General features: G+C 34.3%; 1 protein-coding gene across 9 annotated transcripts in view; it reads right to left on the reverse strand.

The window, feature by feature from the left end:
* Positions 1 to 8,482: 8,482 nt before the first annotated feature.
* LOC118188601 (SEC14-like protein 2) overlaps positions 8,483 to 23,678 on the reverse strand; it is a 171,850-nt gene continuing 156,654 nt past the window's right edge. For all 9 annotated transcript variants that reach the window (XM_035359083.2, XM_035359088.2, XM_035359086.2 and 6 more), the window contains one exon: positions 8,483 to 8,624. In XM_035359083.2, coding sequence (XP_035214974.1) covers positions 8,524 to 8,624 — 101 coding nt within the window. In that variant the 3' untranslated portion in view covers positions 8,483 to 8,523. The remainder of the gene's footprint in view (positions 8,625 to 23,678) is intronic.

A 23,678-nucleotide genomic window follows, 5' to 3' on the forward strand; every position in this document is an offset into this window, starting at 1 on the left:
AATTTGGGAAGTTTTAAATTATCAGATGCAATCTTAGTAGCAATTAGAGATTTATTTTCATCGTGTTGCTTATAATTCTTCTCATATATAACTCGTATTTCAGTAAATTTGTCTCTGTAAGAATCCAGTGCATCATGCTCTTCATCAGTGAAACTTTACAATGGATTTTTCTCCCTCCTTCCAGCATGCCTTCGTCAGGTAACAGTAGTACACTCGGCGCGTATTCGAGAGGTCCAGGATCGAATTCCGGGAAAGGCACTGCTCATTTTTACGTCTTCTGATACAGAATAAACTAATGACTCTACAAACTAATTAATTTTTTGGTTTTTTTCATCTCTTTCAAATAAATGGTCTGCCTTCTCGACAACCTTGCAAAATTGAACGTGAGTGTCCCTTTCACGTCTTACTAGGAATATCATCAAATGCATTTGCCGCTATAGTAAAGAGATGGCGTAAATTAGTTTTTTCAGCTCGTAACATAAATTCAAGTTTCGCTTGATCAGTCTTTACTTTAGCATCAGTCTGTTTGTTCTGAATCTAGAATTATTTTACTATTCTTAAACACATATCAGATTGAATATAAGCACGTTACAAGGAACATAACGCAGTATAAAATAACTCAGAAGCAATCAAAATTTATATAAATTCATAAGTTATATGGCTTGCCTCCAATAAAGTGATATTCGATTCGTAAATTTGACGACTTCTGGTTCGCTACTTAATGCAGTGTCACTTCACGGACGCCAATTTTGTTTTGACTCGAAATTCCAGCCTTGTTCAACGTCATATTTATTTTCTCTTTGCAAACACACAGATATTAATGAGGCTATTAACATGTAAGGCTATTTTCACATCAAGGTTTAACAGATTTGACCAAATGATCCGTATATATTAATGATGAATAACATTTGATATTGCCGTAGCGTAAATTGAAAACTGCGTAGCTTAGAACGGTAACTTCCCGATCATAACATTCCAAATAATACTGCGTCACCAGATTCACAGATCAATCAAACTGCAAAAAAATGATTAAATAATACTAAACTGGAAATGCTAAATTTAATAGGAGTGGCAGCATTTTCTGCCTTTTGCAGGCCACGTTGCTAATTTGATTTACTTGAGAGTAGTATTCTACGGCTTTGCGTTAGTCTTGCCATTAGGCTTGTCATGCCGACTTTATGTCAGAGCTAATTTGCTCGTTACTGTATTTACGTAGTGGTTAGGCTAACTAAGCATTAAATAGTTAAGTCAAATTCATTATCTTTTATTTAAGGTATAAATGCTGGCTTCTGTAAGCACGAGTGTTAATTGCTATTAACTTTTAATTGCGTTAAATAAAAGGGTCCTTTACACCTTTTCTCAGTCTCTGTGGTACTTTAGAAGAGATATTGATAATTCGCTTTAAGTCACAAAACGTTTCGTACATTTCTTGCTACTAAAGAACACGAGACCTTATAGACTTTCGTGCAGTTTCACTTAACATATTTTTTTTAAAAAAACTGTTTACACATTTGCAAAAATATTCTTGTCCCAGAATATCAGAGCTCTCGATTCAACCCGAATTAGTTATGTAATCAAACAAAAATTAAGACCCTTTAATAAAACATGTGATGTTTATGTATTTATTTTTAACTAATACTTCATTTTAAGTTGAAACACAATTCCTATTACTCTCTTTTCACCCACTCTTTTCATGTCAGAATGTAAATTAGATAGAGAGAGTTTATTCAGATTAAGGTAGAATGAAGTGATATTTAAGCAAGAGTTTCGGAAGCTAGTTTTAGGTATTCGCTTCGGCAGTACATATACAAGATATCCTAAAAATCAGACAATTAATATTAACATTACAACAGATAACGCTCCACTTCCAGTTGTCAGTTCAACAAAATATCTAGGAGTCATTCTAGATGAACAATAAACGTTTAAAGATCATGTGGCATATGCTTTAAACAAAGCCAACGTCGCCTTCATGTCGATCTACAGTTTAATAGGGAGAAAATCAAAATTGAATCTCAATATTAAAAGAACTTTATATCTAGCGCTAATTCGGCCAATACTTTTTTATGCAGCTCCGTGTTGGACCATCGCGCCAAAATATTATCGTCGCAGGATAATGGTCCTCCAAAATAAAATCCTTAGAAGCCTAACAAATTCACCGTGGTTTGTCAGAAATCAACAGAGACATCAGGATTGAAAAATTCCTCATGCCCAAGATTATTTAGTGATGACCGCGCATAACTTCTTTAAAAGAGTACAAAATTCAGAATATCATCATATAGCACAACTCGCAAACTATGAGCCAAAAACTGTGCATCCATTCAAGCGTCCTCGTACTATTCATCATAACCCTGCATAGCAAACTGCGCCAACGCAGGCCAGAAGTGCAATAAACTTGTTTTTCTCCCTGCTCATAGTTAATAAATCTCATCAAAGCAATAGATATTAGACTAAAGACTGTAATTTAAATGGCAAAGTATTAGGACTTTTGTTTTGAATTCTCGAAAGCGGGAATAAGACTTACTTCCTTACTTCAGCCCATATTATTACTCTTAACGCATTTTCATTATTCTAGTATTAGCGCATTTAAACTTGGCAAATAATTTTCAAGTCCTCATCGCAAGAATACAATTTCTTGATATATAATTTACTTCATCTATGTTTATTAAATTTCAACTTTATTATGCATTTTCCATATAGCAAAGAACATTTTCATGTTTGCTTTACTTAGATACTAATCTAAGTCGCGCAAAAGCGCTTATTCTTCTATTTTCAGCTAAAGGCCTCAGAGCACAGCTCCAAACCCGAGAGGTCAAAACTTCTAGCGGTTTGATGCCTCAAGAACCACCAGCGATGTCCGAGCTAGTTTTAGAGCGTGCCTGCCTGTTCCAGGCCCCGTTGTGCTTTGATTAACTACAATCTCAAATCCCAACCAGATCTTTTTGATGTTTGCCGCCTGGTGAAGTCCAATGAAAAGAGCGGGTGGTGAGCGAAGATCCTGAATAGTGAGCCGAAATATTTGTCGCCATTTTTGTCCACGTAACTTTAGCGAATTTGATGGCCAGAGGGTAAAATATTACTATCAAACTATCCGATCATTCACTTTTTTATCAAACATTTCTTTTCATCTAGTACATTAAAGGATATGAAATTTTGTTTCCCTAAGCTTTGTATTTTCTAGAAATTAGTTTACAAATGACATAAAAAATTAAGATCAAATATACTGACATCTTCTAATAAAGCTTTGACTTGAGATTACGGTACGTACAAAGTAAAGGTGTCAATTTTCCTGGCAGTTAAAGATTTTGGAATAAATAATGTATATACTACTATGTGAACACATCAACAAAAGTAGTTTAATTGTTTACGCATGAAATACCTACAATTGCTTACATTTGTTTTGGGACTCTTGTAATTGTTATTTGCATAGATATTGAAAGATTGTCTTCAACTGTTTTTAACTCTGTTTGAATCCCTGATTGTTGCAAAATCAATATCATCAAAATATTCCTTGGAATAAAATAATTCGTTCAAAATATGTCAATAATTAATTCACATAACAGTTTGGAAACTCGAAAATTTTGTTAAGATGTGGCAGACATGTTGCTGGCCTTAATATTTTGTGTTAAATGAAAATACATCACAATTAATGTGTATATTTGGAACTTAGTACTTGTTTGGCGAAATATATTAACATTTTCATCTCTGAAATGAACATGGAAATATGCTACAAATTAAAGACAAATTCCATTAAAAATTTAATTATTCATATATTGATGTAATATTATTTATTATTTGAAATTTCTTTCAGGCCTCTTTTTGAGAAAGTAAATATCTGTGGGTTATGATAAATTCTAAGTTTTTCTGAAAGCACAATATAAAAAAACAAAACTTTCAAAATATCATTTTTAAAAAAGCCAAAATTTGATTGTTAAGGCTGGTGCTTTTAATCTTACTGTTGTTGTTAAGGCTGGTGCTTTTAATGTTATCATATGACTGTTGAAATTTTTTTAAGTGTCAACTCTGCATATTGCAAAATACGTCTTCCCCCTCCCAAAATAATAATAATAATAACAATAAAAACAGATTTTTAGTAGCATAAACTCTTGGTAATTTCTCTGCTAATGAAACACATGCAAATTTAAACTTTTATATTTATATGTTTCTTAAAATGTGCCATGATCAAAATCACCATGGTCTAAAAATCCTTTTTTGCTTCATTTCTTAAATTAGAACTATAGGATTGAGACTTAAAATCTTTTTCTCCCAGATTTCATTCCTGTGCAAGTCAATTAGTTTCTTAACTTTCTTATTGAGCCGGTTAAGTTCATATTTAACCTGGGGACTCCAGGTAAGATGCCATCTTTTACTAAGGCGGTTGCGTTCCGTAATTAATTCCCTGATGTTCCTAGGAAGTCTCCTTGCTTAATTTTCTTTGTTAATGACACGTGAGGCATTATTGATGGCAGTGTTGATGCTATCTATAAATTTATTATGTAAATTGTCTATGTCATTTCTGCTCTTTAAACTACCTAGGGCAGGAGGGTTATTGCAAAGTAAATTTTCGTAATATGTTTCTTGCTATCCACTCTTGAGATCCCCAAGGTGACAAGCACTGGGATGTGGTATGAGGTAAACTCGTGCGTGACTTATTAAGTCATGGGAATGTCGGTATTTGGGAGCATGATATCAAGAATGTCAGCCCTGCTGAAGTTACTAGGTATATAAGTATACTCAGCTGGCGCGTTAATAGCAACAGGAGTTTTTAGAAGAAAGTTATACGCAGTCTTTTAAAATATCTTATCTTTCCATTCTTTTTGTACAACGGCAGCCTCATTCAGAGTTCTTAGCATTTAAATCACCAGTGGTGATAAACGGCTGCTTATTAGGGCAGGAGCTTGAGATGATATTTTCAGTAAGTTGCATTGTGGGCCGATTGTAGGCCGAAGTAAAGTAGATGTTACCATACAAAAAGGTGTACAGCAACTGTGACAGCCTCATGGTCATTATTTATATCTTCTTTAATTAAACAGGACTGTAGGGAATTACGCACATAAATAGCGAACCCCCGACTCCTTTTGTCGCACCTATTATAGTGTCATGCCGTAGTGGTAATTAACAATATTAATATTCCTACAAGGTGTAGCGTGCGTCTCAGTAATGAGTGTAATATCGACATCGTGATTTGTGAAAAAGTTGGGCAATTCCGTGACTAACTTAAGAACGCTGCGAACGTTGCAATATGCAATACAGTAGGAGCTTTGTTAGAGCTGTGCTTGCCCATTATTATTAGGTTCAGAGTTTTGGTTGTCTTTACTTAAGTTTTTAACTTGTCTCATTTGTTCGGAAAGAAAAAAGGCCGCAACTTTTGATTACAGATACCAGTTCGACTAAATCAGCAAAGACTTTCTTAGCTTCGTTGATTGTTTTAGTATAAATCCCAGAAGGTAAAGCTTGTGCGAAAGATTTATTTTCAATTACACGACTGCCATATGTCTTTGGTTTTTCAAAATTAGTGTTAGCTTTCTTGGGAAATTTCTCACACCCCCTAAAACTGGAGGTGGGATTTAAATTACAGTTCGCACACCTTGGGGGCATGTTCTTGCTCTTATTTGGGCATGGAAATGAAAAGTGATTGTCGGCGAAACTGACACATATTAGAGGGTGGTTACACCCACTTTGAGTATGGTGGAACCCCTGGCATTGCATCGGTCCCGCTCTTCCTCTGTACTGTTCGACTTTGATTGTTAAGTTTAATAAATATTCCTCATTAAAGATTTCTGCTGATTTGTCGTTTTTTAATTAAGAAATGGGAAAAGTGGTAGCATGGTAATTTCCCCATTCCTACGCAGTGTCATTTGTTTTACTGTTGAGATGGTGTGTTTTTTTGCTTCTAATTCATCCTATATTTCTTTTGGGTCATCATCTCTCAAAAGTCCCCTTACAACAACTTTTAAATCCTTATCTTGAGGTAAAATATCTTATCTTGATCCTTATCTTGAGGTAAAATATCTTATCTTGATCCTTATCTTGAGGTAAAATATAGCAATGATACTCAATGTTAGCTTCTCTCAGCAGTTTGATCGTTAACCTGCATTCTTCAGCATTTTTGGTGTAAGTTTTTATAGAGTCATTTACTGTATGGGGTGTAAATTCGATATTATTTTCCCTGAAAATGCGTCTGGTTTTACTCCATCCCTTACCGTTTACTTTAATTGTGATGGGTGGGATTTTATTCTTTTTAGAGAAGTCACCTTCAGCGGATTGTTGATTATCACTAACTGTTTGAGTTGCAGGTTGTTCGTTATTGTTAGTATCCATTAAATTGTTATCATTGCTAGTGTTAGCCTTGTTATTAGAATTATTTTCTTCATGCATAGTACTAGTTGCACGAGACTCTTTCATGTTTGTCGTGATATTTGTATTAATTTTTACTTGAACATTACTTGCTGAGGGCAGCTCAGGTATGTTAGTCATCTTAGTCATATTATCGATTTTTTGCTTTTTGGGCAGTCTTATTATTACTCCTGGTCTTAACTGTTTTGTCCCCTCGGCGATGGGCGTAGAACTCGTCGTCTGAACTTGTGCCTTTGTCTAAAGTTATTTCATCCCCAGAACAATTAACATGTATGTTAATAGGGCTTCTAGATCTTCCGCTGTCGCTTCTAATCATGTGTTTGCTCTTTTAGGTTATCATTTTCCTCAGTCTCTAAATCCTTAAAATCAGCATCGTATTTACTAAGCATGAGTTGGAAAAACTTAAGTTCCTTAAGCTTTCTAGCATATAAAATTCACCTAATTTTTCCTTCTGTTCGTACTCAGTAATGAGTTGTCCTAAAAACGCATCTATCCTATCCATGATCGCTAAGTCAAGAAACTGTCGAAATACAGCGCCCAAATAAACGCATGCAAACCTGCGCCCGGGAACCGGGCCCACTCGACGGTGTCTCGGCAGATGGATGGGCAGGGGGAATCCTACAAGGGCCCTGATTCTCACACTGACAGCGAGAGCTTTGGGGTAACTATGTAGGATGAAAATCCAAGCCAAGAAAAAATAATTAAATATTTAGAAAATAATCGTAAATAATGTTATAAATATTATAGCAATTAATGGCAGTAAAACAGTAATCAGGCGATGGCAGCGGATAAGCAAAATATAGCATTCAGCTTAGCACGTGGCTTAACTCGTAATCACGTGGTCAGATCGGATTCGGTGGCAAGCACAATCTCTTTTACGATGAACCTTCACGTACCGCGTTCTCCCCTCGAATGATTCAAAGCAAGCTTTAGAGGCTCCGATTATATTCTAACGAACAGATCAAACACTTATTTTTGGGAAATGGAAGTACCAATTCCCTTTCTTTCAGTCATTTCCATCCTCAAAGAAGATGGTCATTCTTTCGAATCAATGGGTTAACAACTGAGATGACAAAAGGAGAACACAGAAAACCCACCTCTCGTGAATATAGTGTCTGTACCTATTAACGGCTTTGCTATCAATTTATATCGGAAAAACATGTGTTATTTTTTAACATACTGTATTTATATTAAAAATATATACCGTATTTATATTAAATGCTGTATATTAATTAATATACTGTATTTATATTAAAAAAACTTAGTCCATTAAGTCAAAATGAGTCATAACAAAAGTAATTTTATGCAATGAAAATTTTTTATTTTATTTGCTTTTGTTAAATAACAGGATGAAAATCCTCTACACTGTCAATAAACACAATAAAAGTGACCATAGACATGAAGAAGAAAACATTACCAAATTGCGGTTGGCAAATTCACGAAGCATCTAAATTAGAAACCACAATCACATGAAAAATATTCCCAAACAAATCAGTTTGGGAGAGGTGAAGTTTTAGTTTCGAATATTCATCTTAAATATGTCAATAGATTGTTTTTCAACCGAACTATAATGTTAGATCTCAATTTAACCACGCAAGATGTATTAAAATGTACTTTTCCAGTCGAAAGAAGTTTTAAATTTTATTTAGTGAGTGAAAAGTATTTAGATTAGAATGATTAAGACAAACTTTCCCAATCTGTTTTTTAAAATCATGTAAAAGGCGAAACCATGTGTCCAAACATTAATCAATGCTATTAAATTTAAGTATTATAAATTTGATGCAACGGAATTGTAGTTTATACCAATAATAAGTTATCCATTACTACTGTACGAAACGGCACAAAAGGTGACAGCAGCATGCAACATGCAACAATAATGAATAAATGATATACAACACGAAATAAGAATGTGAAATCACACAGTTGTCTTCAAAAGCATAGAAGCAACTGCATTTTGTTCTTCAGATGAATTTATGTCCTTTTTAAGAATTTTTTTTTTTTTTTTTTTTTGTTGTTTTCTTTTATTTCGTCCTTTTGAAGAAAATTCTCCCTCTATGTAATAAATACTGTAAAAACTAAATAATTCCCACAATTAGAAAATAATTTACAATAATACAGCACAAGAAAATACAGTATAATAAAGATATTTTATCTAATACAGCATTCAAATTAGCCACAAATATCATTTTCAGTAGCCGAACTAATTTTGATCTTGTAAAACACTTTTTTTGATGACATCCAGCTATAACTGTTGTCAAACTTCAAGGCATCTGTAAAACAAAAAGTTTACAAAATATAATTATAGTGTAGGATAATTTATCTAAATCATAATAAAAATACGCAGAACTAATAAGATAAGTAAAGGCCTATTTTATGCAAATTTGTAATAATTAAATATCTAAAAATCATCAAATTCTAACCTTACCTACTTTCATCGATGATAAGAAATGATGAAGTAACAAAATTCCAAAAGATAGAAAAATAATTGGAAATCGGAAAATAATGCGATTAATAAATTTTAAACAGCATTTGCCGCTAGTCTCAATTTTAAAAAACCTGTTAATTAAAATAGCTGCTAATATCCTTTTGTTTTTATATCGTTTTTAATGACTATTATTTAGTAATATCTGTTAATAATGCCACTAAAATCAATGCTCGAAACAGAGAGAAGTTGTACTCAAAATAACCAAACATGACTTTAAAGGAAAAGTAAAAATAACCGAAAATAATCTATCAGAGTTAATAATATAGTCAATCTGAACTAACAGGAAAACGATATATTTCATTATTTCTAAAATTTTTGTTCTAATCTTTAAGAACAGTATCATCACTCAGGCAGAACTTTCATAATTTTCAAGAAAAAATCGCAGTACCAAGGATTGCAATGGCTCCCTCACGCAAAACTAAAGAAAAGGCAGAACCCCCATAGTAGCAATCATACAGCTTCATTAAATACAAAATTATCGACATATAAAGTAAAATATATGTTGTGATATCAAATAAAAAAATGCAGGCGACTTGAAAGAACGTTCGCGTGATATCTCAGGATAATTAATAACCTTAAATTATCTTTTTCTGAAAGAAATTTGGGATTCCTAACTGCAATAGAACTGGCATAAAGAGCAACGTGTTGTGTTAAATAAATTCAATTTATAATTTTTGCATTTGAATTTAAATGTTGTAGAGACATCAGGTATTTTGGAAGCAGGAAAGATGAAAAATATGCAATGCCTTCGCCGGGTATCGAACCGCGGACCTCTCAATTATGCGCTGAGCATGCAGACCACTACACCACGAAGGTTCTCTAAAAAGGCGGGAGAAATACTTTATGTACCCCCCGCTTTTAAAGGGCTACTGGGGTTTTTAGCGGACTCAGTCACCAAATCCTGGGTGAGGAGAATCATCATCCAACACCCTTTTAGTTCGGGCGCCACTGTAGAGACATTAGGTATTTTGGAAGTAGGAAAGATGAAAAATATGCAACGCCTTCGCCGGAAATCGAACCGCGGACCTTTCAATCACGCGCTGTGCATGCAGACCACTGCGCCACGAAGTCTCGCTAAGAAGGTGAGAGCAATACCTTATAATGTATTCTAGCAGAGAAATCGTTATCTACAAATTCATAAATTCTTAATTTGCATCCTTTTTGAACAATGGCGTAGTGTGAGTTGATTCTAGGTTACAAAATAGTAATTTAAAATTCTATCAGAAACATAAAGCTATATTACTTCATAAACACTGTTTAACAAAGCATATTTTACAATGTTTTCAAAAGAAGTATTTACATGTTTGTGTTCTACTATGCTATATCATGTTCGGCAAACTTATTAAATCCCACGCAATTTCTATATCATGTTCAGCAAGTCTATTAAATGCCATACACTAATTATACCAGATGAGACGTTCATAATAAAGTGAGTATTATATACAATATCAAGGAGTTTTAATATTGGCTGAATATTTTCAAGAGTACCGTTACTTTTTCTTTCCAACTTGCAAATCTGAAAGGTACTGTAGATGAAACTGTGACTGCGAACGCTTTGGTCAGGACTCCATATAATACGAGTAGTATGATCATATTCGATATTGGCTTTTTTATTTTTTAAATTTGTTAATAATGTATTTATTTTTAGTCATTATCTGTAACTTTAGCTACACCTATAATTTACAAATAAGCAATTAAATAAGCTGACTAATTTATTGAAATAATCACTTCATTGTGTTTACTTTTTAACAATAAATAGTCAATTCAGAACGTTCTTTCATTCTTGACACACAAGAAAGTATGCATAACTTAAAAAGTAATGAAGTCTAAAAAGAAATCTTCCATTTGTCTGAATTTCAGTTATTAAAATTTTAAAGCGCTGTATTTTTGCTTTCTGATTTTAGATGCCTATTTTGTTCTAAGCCTTCCATTTCAATTTCATGAATAATAATATAAAATGATAACTAAGGCAAAGACCTGAAATACAAAACTATAACTACGGAACTTTGAAGAGGGGAGTATGTTACGCCACAATCTCAATGTTTAAAGACAGCTACACAACAACACTATCTGCAAATTCAATGAAATACCCTCTGCCGCAGCAGGATATACACAAGCCAATGCGCCAGTCAATACTAATTCGTAAGAAAAGGATCTGAGATTGCAGTGGCACATGGATGAGTGAGGTTTTTGGTTTATTTAATTACGGCAAAGCACACTAGGGCTATCTGCCTAAGGGGAGGGATGCCTTCGTGGAGGACTTTCTAAGGGAAGCTGGCTCGTATACACGTTACACATGGGGAAAACCACGAAAACGCCTATGCAGCCAGCCCATTCGCGGGATTCGAACCTCGGACCGAACTACCAGTGTTCAGCGACTTTACCGTTCGGCCGCTGGTGGGCAATGGATAAGTGAGATTCCCATTTTAAGAAGGATATCGCATCTATCATTATCTCTATGATGATCGAATCCCTGTCTGCCAATACCCTGGTGTGAAAAATTCAGTGTAGCATGCATGATGTAGTGCCATACAGTTTCTACCCAGCCTTAACAAAATGTGATATCATGGGGTTTCAGTGTTCTATAACTATGATATGGGATGGCAGTGGAATCCAGTACCGCTCGTGACTTATATATGCTGTAATTTTGAGCTATCAGCTGTGCATCATTGAATTGTTAGAGCCTTTGGTATCATCCAGTCTTTAAAGGCATGCCTGGGATTATTTTCCTGTAATAGTATTATTCGCACATAGAACGCTATTTTGAACAAGACCTTAATAGCCACTGTATATCATTTTTATTCTTCACCAGACTTTTCATCAACACATCTGGTCCATGATCGAGCTACGAATAGCTCGCTAGACACTACTATCTCGTACTACAGATGAACTCTGCCATCATATCGAGTGTATGTGCATTGATATAGCCAAAACGCACATCCAGGTTACTCTTGTTTTCATGATGGATTGGAAGAAGCAGTTATTAATACCTATTACGGTCGTGCGGGATTCCTTTGCTTTAGAAAAACATTTTAGCAATTCTTATACAATTTGTACTGTTCATTCAATTCCGATGTTGGAATTCCTTCATTGAGCTTTACTTTTTTCCATTGATGTTACTGCTGTATGTCAAATATCAATTTGGCTCTAATATAAAACAATAGCATCTGCGACATACATTGTCCCTCTAACGAGTCTGGCTTAAATGATGTGATTTGCAAACTTAGTTTATCAAAAACGGACTACGATATTGACATCAGGATTAAAGGCTTTGAATCACTTAGTAAAACGTTCAAATGGTATGCGTCTTACGTCACAGAAAACAAGAGAATGTTAATTTGACCTTAAAAAATATAATTTATCGCAGAGCTGTAGAACTCATTACTTTACCTTTTAGAGCAGCAATGCAATACTACAAACAAGGATGGTTCGTAGATTTTTAAAAGTTGTAGAGTCATTAGGAATATTTTTTGGAAGCTAGAGAGGTTGAAAAATGAGCAAACGCCTTCGCAGGGAATCGAACCGTTGACCTCTGAAATACGCGTCCAGCGTGCAGACCACCACACTGCGAAGGCCTGAGAAATACTCTATATACCCCCTTTTAAAGGGCGACTGGGGTTTTTAGGGGATCCAATCATCGAATCCTGGGTGAGGAGAATCATCATCGAACACCCTTTTTAGTTCGGGCGCCACTGTAAATTCATTAGGAATTTTTTTGAAGCAAGAGAGATTGAAAAATGAGCAAACGCCTGCGCCGGGAATCAAACCGCGGATCTCTGGAATACACGCCCAGCGTGCAGACCACCACACCGCGAAGGCACGCCAAGAAGGCGGGAGAAATACCTGATAAAGTCAATCCCTAAAATAGTTCTCCTTTACAACCCAGAAGCGTGCCTCTCAGTGTCACTTGCTTATGTTACGCGCATAAAAAAATAATACACACACACACACACAAAAAAAAAAAAAAAAAAAAAAAAAAGGAGAGAAGCATTTTTAATCAGTATTGAAACTACCAAAAACTCTTAATGCCATATCTGTGAAGATCTAAAGTGAAGACTCTACCCTATAAAAATATAACTTGGAGGCCAAAAATACTATTGCTTTTTGTATCAAGGACGAGCAGAAAAATGTCTAAACATTCTAGATTAAAAGGCAGGCACTAATCCAAGCCATAAAAATGAAGATTCTGAGTTAGCAATGTATTCCCAGGAATAGTGTTTATAATCTTATCACGCCAAACAAGGCGTTTAAAGACAACGGAAAGGAGAGGAGAGGATTTTCATTTTCTAAGAATAAAACTTCATTCCTCAAAATGAACGAAGCTAGAATAATAAACAACTCTTTGTTAAACCTCAAACAGAGCATAAATCAATAATTCTAAACTGAATCTATATTTATAGACTTCTATCTTCCTACCGCATTTTTTTTTTTTTTTTTCTATTGCTTCATCACCAAATTACTAAACTACGAATTTGAATGTAGAGTATTTAAGATTTGCATTTGCGAGCTTAGCGAAAACGGTGGAATTAGTATAACCAATGAGTTAGAGAGTGACTACGCTGTTCTTTGTCCCTTAGTGACCATATTTTTCGGTTTGCGTCTCACCAACTAGTGGTAAGTTGTCAGTGACATTTTATCAGATCGTGCAAGTATTTCATAAAACTGGCTTTATTACTTGTGTGAAAACTAGGTAATCTTCAATTTCCTTTTATTTCCTCCAAATGGAATGAGTAAGGTTCTGTAATTTTTAGTTTAGTAACATGTAAAATATTAGTGTTAAACAAATTTTTAATTTTTATTGTAAGCTGAGTAGTTATTTACTTGCTTTTAAACGAATAAAGAAATTAGGGAAAGGTGAAAACTCACAACCTTTAGGATCTAATTTCGAGAGAAGTAAGCTTTGAGATAAAAAAAGGTGAATACATTTGTAGGAAAACCATAAAAAATAATGACTGACTTGCTAGGTAACCAAAAGACAGAAAACTATAGAGTAGGGGTGGCCAACAAGTCGATCTCGAAGCCCATTTTTGTCGATAGCATGCAATGTTAAAAACAGAAACAGATTACACAGCATGATAAATAAAGAACCAAGTTCTTACTTACAATTAGAACGTTTTGTTTACAATGCACTAGAGCAGAGATGTAAATGAGTCTGCAACTACGGTTATTATACAAGTAAAACCCGTGCTTTTGTTATGTACAGAACTCTGGCTATACTTTGATACTTTAATATAGGTCGGCATCAGCGTGAATTTGATCACACTATTTCCGGCATCTCAAGTAATCCCTGGGTAGAGAAATCAAGCATGCATAACTACTTAAAATGTTCCTTAAGGCAAATCCTTAACTGAAGAGAAGCCCACTGGTGGGCCAGCGGTAAAGTCACTGACCAGTGGTAGTTCGGTGCGAGTTTCGAATCCCGCGAAGAAGTTGGCTGCATGGATGCTTTCTTGATTTTCCCCATGTCTAACGTGTACACGAAGTCCTCAACGAAGACATCCCTTCCCTTAGATAGTCCTTGAGGCTTTGCCTAGTTACATAAACCTGAACAGGTAGCCAGGCTCTACAAATCAAAGGATATGACTTAATGCCCCATTCCCGTCTAGCACCTAACATCTAACTTCTACTTCAGGCGAGGGCGCTGCTATCACTGTATGACATCATATTTCTCTACAATCTCCACCTGAACTCATAGAGTTCACACAATTAAGCAAAATAACAATTAAATCCAAATAAAAAAAGAAAATACGTACAATTACTTGACTGTAACAAATTTTTAAAAAATCTTAAATATCCACTAAAATATAAAATAAATCAAATTAATCAATTAAACATGAGAAATTACTGAATAATCAATAAGTTCAAAAAGTTCTCATCAAACGTTGGGGAAAAAGTCAATAGTTCAATCAATAGTTCTCAGGTTGGTTTACAACTTCTAAAGGATATAAGAGTAGCATGGGTCTCTTAATTTGTCCTTTGGACGTCTTAATTAAACAAGAACGAACATGTTGATCTCGTCCACTACCACACCAAATTCCCATAACAGTTTGGACTTTGTAGACCCTTGCAAAAAAACGACATCTCCAACTTTTAATTCTTTAATTGGGTTAGGAGTATCCGAATGGTGAGCCGTTCGCAAGTCAAATAGATATTGTTCCTTCCACCTTTTCCAGAGACGTTCTAAAGTGTAGTTTGGTACAGTTGTCTTTTCATTAAATAACTTCTATTTGAATTCTTGTCAATCATCTCGATAAAATGAAGTGGATAATTATGATTTTTTTCGACCAAAGTTGAAAAAGTGTGCTGGTGTCAGAGGCTCTGGTTCTTTCAAGTCATTGTAAGTGTAAGTTAAAGGTCTTTGATTTATGCCATATTCAACTTCTGCCAAAATAGTAATCAACTCTTCAAAATTTAATAGGGCTTTTCCAAGTATTTTTCTTAAACAGTCCTTCACAGACTTCACTAAACGTTCGTAGAAACCTGCTCACCATGCAGCACGTTCTGCAATAAATTTGCAGCTTATCTTCTTACAGGCAATAAAATCTTGAAATTTGGAATCCTTCAGTATTTTTGAAAAATTCTCGGATTGTCGGTTTACCTTTTGAAAGGTTTTGGCATTATACGAGTAAATTGTGTCACAATGTCCTCATCTTGATACAAATCGTCTAAAAGCCATCAAAAAGTTTTCTGTTGACATTCTGGAGACTAGCTCTAAATGAAGTTGGTAACGGCGCAGGTGAAAAGAACTATGTACGATTTCTCAGTTCCGGTTGCTGATCTGAATGACAGAGCACTGAATTCCTTTAACAAAGATACTCCCACGGAAATAGTGGCTTATGCCGATAACTTTTTGCTGGTTACCAAAAGGCACAGCCGCAACACATATGAGACTAGGACGCAAGAAGCAATGGACAAGATGGCGAAATAGGCCAATGACCATAAGTTGATTATTGAGAATTAAAAAACCCCAAAGTATGCTTATTAGCCCAGGTAAGCGCCTTCGAAGAACCCCGTGCATCAAACTTCATGGCAAGAATATTAAAATAGTTAGAAACTTCAGATACCTTGGGGTTATAATTGATGACCCACTCACTTGGGTGTCACATTTAAAGAAGGTGATACCGCAGGATATTTCATTCCATGCCCAGGACAGCAGCACCAACATGGGGAGTTTCTTCAAGGATGCTTAAGACGTGGTACTCAGTAGTTGCTGAGCGTATTGCACTGTATGGGGCTTCCATGCGGGGCACATCTGTTACTACTAAAATAGATAATTTCCGACTGTCAGCACAAAGACCATTCCTCCTAAGTACTTTCCGAGGGTACAAAACCTCGCCTACTAATACATTAAACGTGATTTCAGGAATGCCCCCTCTGAATCTCTTATCTCAGCGCCAGAGTACAATAGTGCATGTGCTCCGACTCAAAAAGACAAGTTTGTAGGATAGGACAAATCAATATACTAACTATGAGCAAAGCATTCCCGATCCACCTTGTCACTTGGCTGAATTCAATATTTCGATTAACTCTAAGACGCCCGCGTGGTTCAAAGCCACTGCAATCTACACCGATGAGTCCAAAGGAGAATTTAACACCGGTAGCGGATATTGTGTTCTACATGGAAACCAGATTTTAAAGACCTGGGAAAGAGAGCTGAGGCAGCACCACCCAGTTTTTCAGGCTGAATTGATTGCATTAAAAGTTGCATTTGTCTATGCACTTGAAAATAATTATTCCGATATTTATAAGACTCGGCCTCTAGCTTTCAGGCAATCCAAGTCACATGCTATAAAAGTACACTCGTCAGGGCCATACAAAAACTTGTCAGGGCCTACATGAGTTTGGTGTAATAAATACACCAAACTCCTTCCAGCTTCAATTTCGTTCTCGGCCTCAAAATAAATTTTCTTTGGGCTTAATTCGTGTAGTCTTTCAAAAGCACTCTGCATTAGTTTTCTTTTCAAATGTCTCCGATTTCTTTGTGTTATTTCGTTTACTGCACACGATAAATTTACTTTCGGGACAGCATTGCATTTCAACAGTTTCTTTTGCGGCAATCCAAGCAAGCGATTTCTCATGTTATCTTCATAATCACTGCACAGAAAATGTTCGCTGCAAATTCTTGCGTTTTTCACATTAATAGAATCTTGTCTTCGACATTTATGTATCCATTCTTTCGTCAAAAGCAAATTATCCTTTGGGAAAGCATGAAATACAATATCTCTTGCTTTCGTATTTCTATAAGTGTTACGGCACGTTGCTACAGCACAAGAAGCCATATTACATAAAGGATACTTTAAATATAGAGTTTAAAAGGAAAACTGACTAAAACTATATATATATATATGCACACACAAATTATTTTAAATATTTGCATTATTAGAAAACAAATATGTATGATTAACATTAATTTGGGATATGCGATCTCCAGAAAATCGTCTCGCAAATGAATGAAACTACAGTTTTAAAGGCGCGAAATCAGAGCAGGTGCAACAGAGACACGTCAGATTACTTCTGGTTCCCCCCCTCCATGAGGCTCACGTCGGCGAGGAGTCGAACAAAGGAATGACCTAGCCTTTCTATTTATCCCTGTGTGACGCCGATAATTCACTCCATCTTCCACCAGTCGTTATACCTAACATCCCCAACATAGGCTCCGATAAATGGTAGAAAGCATGGAAGTAGAAATGGGATGGATCACGATACTCCCATGGTAGAAAGTGCTATTAACCGGTGTGGCTGTGGCAACACTATGACTTGCTCCATCTGTCGATTGGCTCAATCCTTTCGTCTGTTCATTCATCGCAGCCTGCCCATGTTCTTCAGCTAGACCTCGTCTAGTGATTCACCGAGCCATTCTCCTTGGCTATGGCCACTGCAAACGGTAGAACATGGCCTGGTTAGCTACAAAGTAAAGTCGCGGAAGGAATACGGGCGTTTCGTTAAATATTTACATTCTTTTGTTTTTTACAAAGCGTAATAATTAAATTTCAAGAGAGTTACAGAAAAACGTATATAAAAGATCGTTTATTCATTTTTGGTTTTTAAGGATTTGCTGAAAAACTACTGTTTTTATATTATTTTTATAGTGCACAGTAATAATTTTTAAGGATTTGCTGAAAAACGAAGTTTTCAAAAAGGTTGTTATTTATTAACATAAATAAATTTTTACAGTTTGATTATTCTTATTTCCACTAAATACTAAAATAAATAAAAATTCCTTAATAAATATTTCGAAAACTATTTTTACAAAATTTACTATTGATTTCATTGATCCCAAATTTTCCAGGCTTCATTTCACAGATGTGAAGGAAAAGGAAAGGAAAGGAATGAAAAGATTCCGAGGCATAAAATAATTTACTAACAAAATATACACATTATTTAGCAAATTAAAAGACATAAAAATAATATTTTATTATCTTATTACAATATAATTATTTATTAATAGTCACTGCAGTTTTTAATCTTAAGAATAACTTGAATGAATGATCAATAACACATCCAATTCTTTAAAATTATAAATACTTCAGAGCTTTCAAAAACGTATGCGAATGTACTTATTATTCATTTCAGTTATTATCGAACGAAAAGAACAGATCAAAAGTTGCAGAAAAATTAAAATCTTCTGAAATCCTAGACCAGGGGTCACCAAACTTTTTTGATCATCGCCCCCTATATAATTTTTCGAAATCTCCATAGACCCCCGCAAAGGTAATTTTCAGGTAATTAAAATAAAACTATATATTAGTCTAAATATTTAATAAATCAGAAATAGTAAGTAAAGTAGCTACAGATTTTTTACTTCTTAATGAGATGAGTGTGCCTGGTGTTTCTTGGCAAGGTTCGCTATATTGGGTTCGAAATTAGTCAATTTTAACCGTAAATCCCCTCGAAGCTCCGAATTTAATTTATTTCTGTTTTTAGTTAAAATGGAATTAACGTGACTGAAACCGGCTTCAACCATATACGAACTTGGAAACGCCAGCATAAATGGCTGAGCCATTTCGTAAAGTTTCACATATTTTTCTTTATATTTATATTAGTCCAAAATTTATGTATTGTCAAATTTTTAATAAGCATTTTTGCTTCAAGATCGGACAATAGTTCAGCAAGCTCATCGTGTATGTTGATGTCGACGTTATCAATTTGCGCCGAAAATGGCGCAATAATCCAATCAGGGATGTCGATGTTTTCCAAATCAACAAAGCGCAGTTTAAAATCGTCGCTTAATTTTTGAAGATGATTTGTATATATTTCCAAGTCTTCTTTTATTTTTAATTGTTGCAGATTTGAAAAATACTTATAATCCTTACGTAGCAATGAAGATCTAAATAAATTGAATTTTACTTGGAAGCTTAACAGCTTGGATAATTGTGCTTGGATAATTGTTATTAATTGAGCTTGGATAATTGTTACATCTTTTCCTTGCAGTTTTGTTTGAACGTCATTAAATTTTCCAAATAAGTCTGCTAAATAAAAAATATTGTTCTTATTGTTTTGGAGTTCATTGCTTAGAACAGGATTTATTTCGTTCAGAAATTCTGTCGTGGAGTCAAATAAATTGACGAGCCGTTGCAAGCATACACCTCTAGACAACCATCTAACCTCGGTGTGCAGAAGTAATTGGTTAAATAACTCATTGTTTTCCTCACAAAGTTTGGCAAATAATCTTGATTTAAGAGGTTGAGCTTTAATTTGATTAATAGATTTAATACAAAACTGTAAAGCTTCACGTAACTCTGAATTCAGATATTTTGCTACTAAGTTGTGTCTATGCAACACACAATGAATAGTACGAATACCGAGCACTTTTTCTTTGAGGCATGTAGCAAAACCTCGATAATGCCGTACCATAGAAGGTGCGCCATCTGTGGCTACTGCTATTATATTTTCAAGCGGAATGTCATATTTATTTAAATATTCTTGTAAACATCCAAAAATTGTCACTCCCTTCCCATCGGTTTCAAGATATTTAGCAAATAAAAATTCATCAATGACTTCTCCTTTAATTTTACTGAAATATCTAACATACGCCATAAGAATAGCAGAAACGCCAAAAACAGATTCATCAAGTTGTATAGAGAACTTGCAATTTTGTAGCTTCGAAACTACTGTGTTTTCTATTTCTTCGGCCATTTCGTCAATACGCCGTTTTACAGAATTTTCACTTAATGGCAAAGACTTTAAAACATTAGTAGAGTCTTTTCTTATCACATTCTCAATGACGTCTTTAATTGCAGGTACTACAATTTCTTCTGCGATCGTGTGGGGTTTTCCCCTCTTTTCTATATTAAGCGAAATCTTGTACGAAGCAATTAATCCTCCTTCATTTTCAGTTTCAGTAGACTGTTTCATAAAACTTTTTAGAGTTGGTCGACATGTGAATTTTTCTTTGAGTTTTTTGAAAAATTCTAATTCTTCATTTTTTTTTTTATCTGAATGAAGCCTTTCAAGATGATCTTTCATTTTTGACGGTTTCATGTATTCATGTCCAAAAGTTTTTTCGCATATAAGACACATAGGAATAGTTTCATTTGTCGGTGAACAAATAAATCCAAATTTTAAGTAATCCAATGAATAATACCGACATTTCTTTTTAGATACTGAAGCTGTCATTTTTAAATTAGGGTTCTGTAAATAAGTTAAAATTAAGTTGGTATATTATACTAATCCACATTATTAAAGCTTACCTTTTCACAAGTAACAATAATTAAAATTGATATCAAAACTAAACGAATAGTTTTATAGAAACAATAACTCATTATCCAATGGTAGATATAATAGTAGTAATAATGACACTACAAGCATTTAATACTGTTCACAGTTCACAAAGATAGCTGAAAATGCATATGATATTTGCGTTTGTAGCATCCAGTGTAGAATTGGACAAGCGCACATATGCATCTGACTCATATGCAAGTAAGGAAAGAATCCTTACAGATTCTTTGCTGAAGATTCCCTTCGCGCTTAATGCATAGAAAGCCAACGGCAGTGTCGTCGCTCGCCAAGTCTGCGCCAAAGGCTCCTAATTGGTTGATGGGTTCGCCAGCAAGAGACACAGATAAGCCTCAATCGCTCTTCTGGCTACATACTATGAGTCGTGCAAATTACAGACTGGTCACAAGGTCAAGTTGTGACGTCACGGTATACATACGAAAAACCATAAGGAAAAAAGGGACAGATTGTTTTCTGATTTATTATTTTATTTTCTATAAAGAATATAATATTAAGTCAATTATAAAAATATTTTAAATTTTTACGTACGCAGTTTGATATGTGTGATTTGCGTATTAAGAACTGTTTTTCCTTCGAGTCCCAATAGACCCCCATTCGACCCCTTGGGTCAGATCATGGAGGTAGGAAAGGGAGGAGGGGCCATTCCGCGCTAGAAGTGAAGCACTGCTTTGAAGCTTGGGTCACCAGACGGGGTGTTTTTTGTTTACATTCAGAAGCTCGCTTGACAAAATTCTGATAGTATTTCGACACACGACAGTTCCATAGAAATCGAAAAAGGGACACTTTCGCATGAAAGAAACATTCATAGTGGGATGGATAATAGCAATTTGTATAGTTTACTGACATTTACGCAAAAATCACATCTTGGTTATTTTTCGATAACTAACAACAGCGATTTTGATTATGAATTTGTTTTATAAAATTCTAAGCTGTTGCACTACAAAAATATAGATTTTAAGAAAATTGTAAAAGAGATCTGCCAAAATTTATTTTCTAGAAGATTTGAAAAGTTTGAAACTTGATGGCTAAATGTAAATATAAAATTATGTATGTTAAAATATTTGTAATTAGGCACATAGGTCAGATTAAGTTTTTAAATAGAGTAACGCATGCAAGGGCTATCTGCCTAAAGAGAGAGATGCCATCGTGGGGGAATTTTGAAGAAAAACTGACCTTTGAGTGGGTATTAAAAATAATACTTATAATTTTCATTCAAATTATATTCATATATATTTTTTATGTAAAACTTTCGGGTGTATGCTAAATTAGTGTAAAGTACTTTACACGAAAAATATAGTGAATGCACAGAAATTAAAGATTTGCACATGCCGGAAATGATAAATAGGAAATATGTATGGGTATTTATGCATGTGCTTGCAAAAAGCATGTATCTGCCTTTGACAAAATACTTAAATATTCATTAAATTATTTATAAATGTATTTGAAATGAAGAATTTATTCACTTATAAACAACTGTGATAGTACTGTGAAGAAATCTAATGATTAAATGTATCTAATTTATAATGATTATAAATGTTATCTAAATATATAATAACCTTAATATTGAATTGTAAACATAAATTGAAATCCTGTTGACAAATAAGTTATAAAACTATTTAAGCAAGAATTGTTCGTATTGGAAAGCAATCTGTTAAAAGGTATTGTAAAGCAAATGCTATGAGATGCGCACTTAAGAACGTAATAAAGAGTTTTGGAATATGTATTGTTGAAATGAAGGGTAAAAAGAAAAAAATCTGATAAGTATAATTAAAAGAATTATTCCTTTTACATTTTATAACAACTCAGTTACAAGTTTTAAATAATACTTAAAAAAAAAAAAAAACTTATTTTATTCCCTTTCAGAAATGTTCAGAGAAAGTCAAATACTATTTTCCTAATAATTCTCTAATTTAAAATGAACCGAATAGAGCATCAATTATAAATTGACTTACATTTTTCGATTTAAAAGAAGCCAAAAAATCATGTCATATTTAAGAAAGTATTTTAGGAAGAAGCTCTATAAATAGAAAAGAAATAATGCATAATTTTAATATTAATAATACAATAAACTTTGATCTTAATTTTTGTACCTTAACCGAATAAAATCGAACTACCTTAATTTTTTTTTCTAATGTAATTAACGAAAACTTGTGAAAATATTTCATTCAAATTAAACCATTCTGAGAAAAGTATAGCATTTAATTCCGTTCAGAATGAAATGTTGTTTAAAAATATGTTGTTTTCACATACTTAGGACTCTGAAGTGTTGTAGAAAAAGAAAATATATACATTTATATGTATATTTGCGACGTAATTACAAAATATTTACACCCGAACGCGTCAAATCCCATAGAACTCAATGGTAAATGACCCAATGTTTTGGTCACCACGTAGGGATCGCCGGTGCTTCAGAGCAGGGTACGGAGAAACTTGTTTAGGGCGACTCCTTCTTACTTCCTACCTCCATGGGTCAGATAGACCCCTACTGTTGTTAAATAGACCCCTAGGTGTCTATATAGACCACTTTGGCGACCCCTGTCCTAGACATATGCCAACATAAATTAAATAAACCGTAATTTTGTGTAACATTTCAGCAAGTGAATTATTACTAATATAATGATATCTTTATAAATTGATAATAAAGAAGAAATCATAAAGGTCTGAACAGATGTTGCTTCAATACTTTCAAGATTCTCAGCAAAGTCAATTAATATTTTCTTATCTAAGGCACCCTCTTTTTCCCAGGAACTTCATGAATCAATAAACTCACGAGTTTTTCATATTCCAGTAATTTTACTTTACATTTTACACACTTGGAGTTAGCTTCACTGCTCGTTGATCTATCAAGCTTTAACATACTCAGAAGTTTTTGGAGATGGTTAGTGCATGGAAGGCAGATGAGTTGATTGTCATAGAGTCATCTATGACAAGCAGCGTACTTATTGTATAATGAATAAAGACGAAAATGTCACTGCTATATCTTCCAGTCATTTTGCTTTTATTACACATCTTCATTTGTTCCAAAATAAAATGTTATCTTCCTCAAGTAAGAAGTACCTCAAGTTATTTTTATTCAATGTACGCTTCTTGGTTATATACTGAT

This window comes from Stegodyphus dumicola, chromosome X1 (genome assembly GCF_044657685.1).
Source record: "Stegodyphus dumicola isolate Sdum_Otavi_A_Nest chromosome X1, ASM4465768v1".
NCBI classification, from domain to species: Eukaryota; Metazoa; Arthropoda; class Arachnida; order Araneae; family Eresidae; genus Stegodyphus; species Stegodyphus dumicola.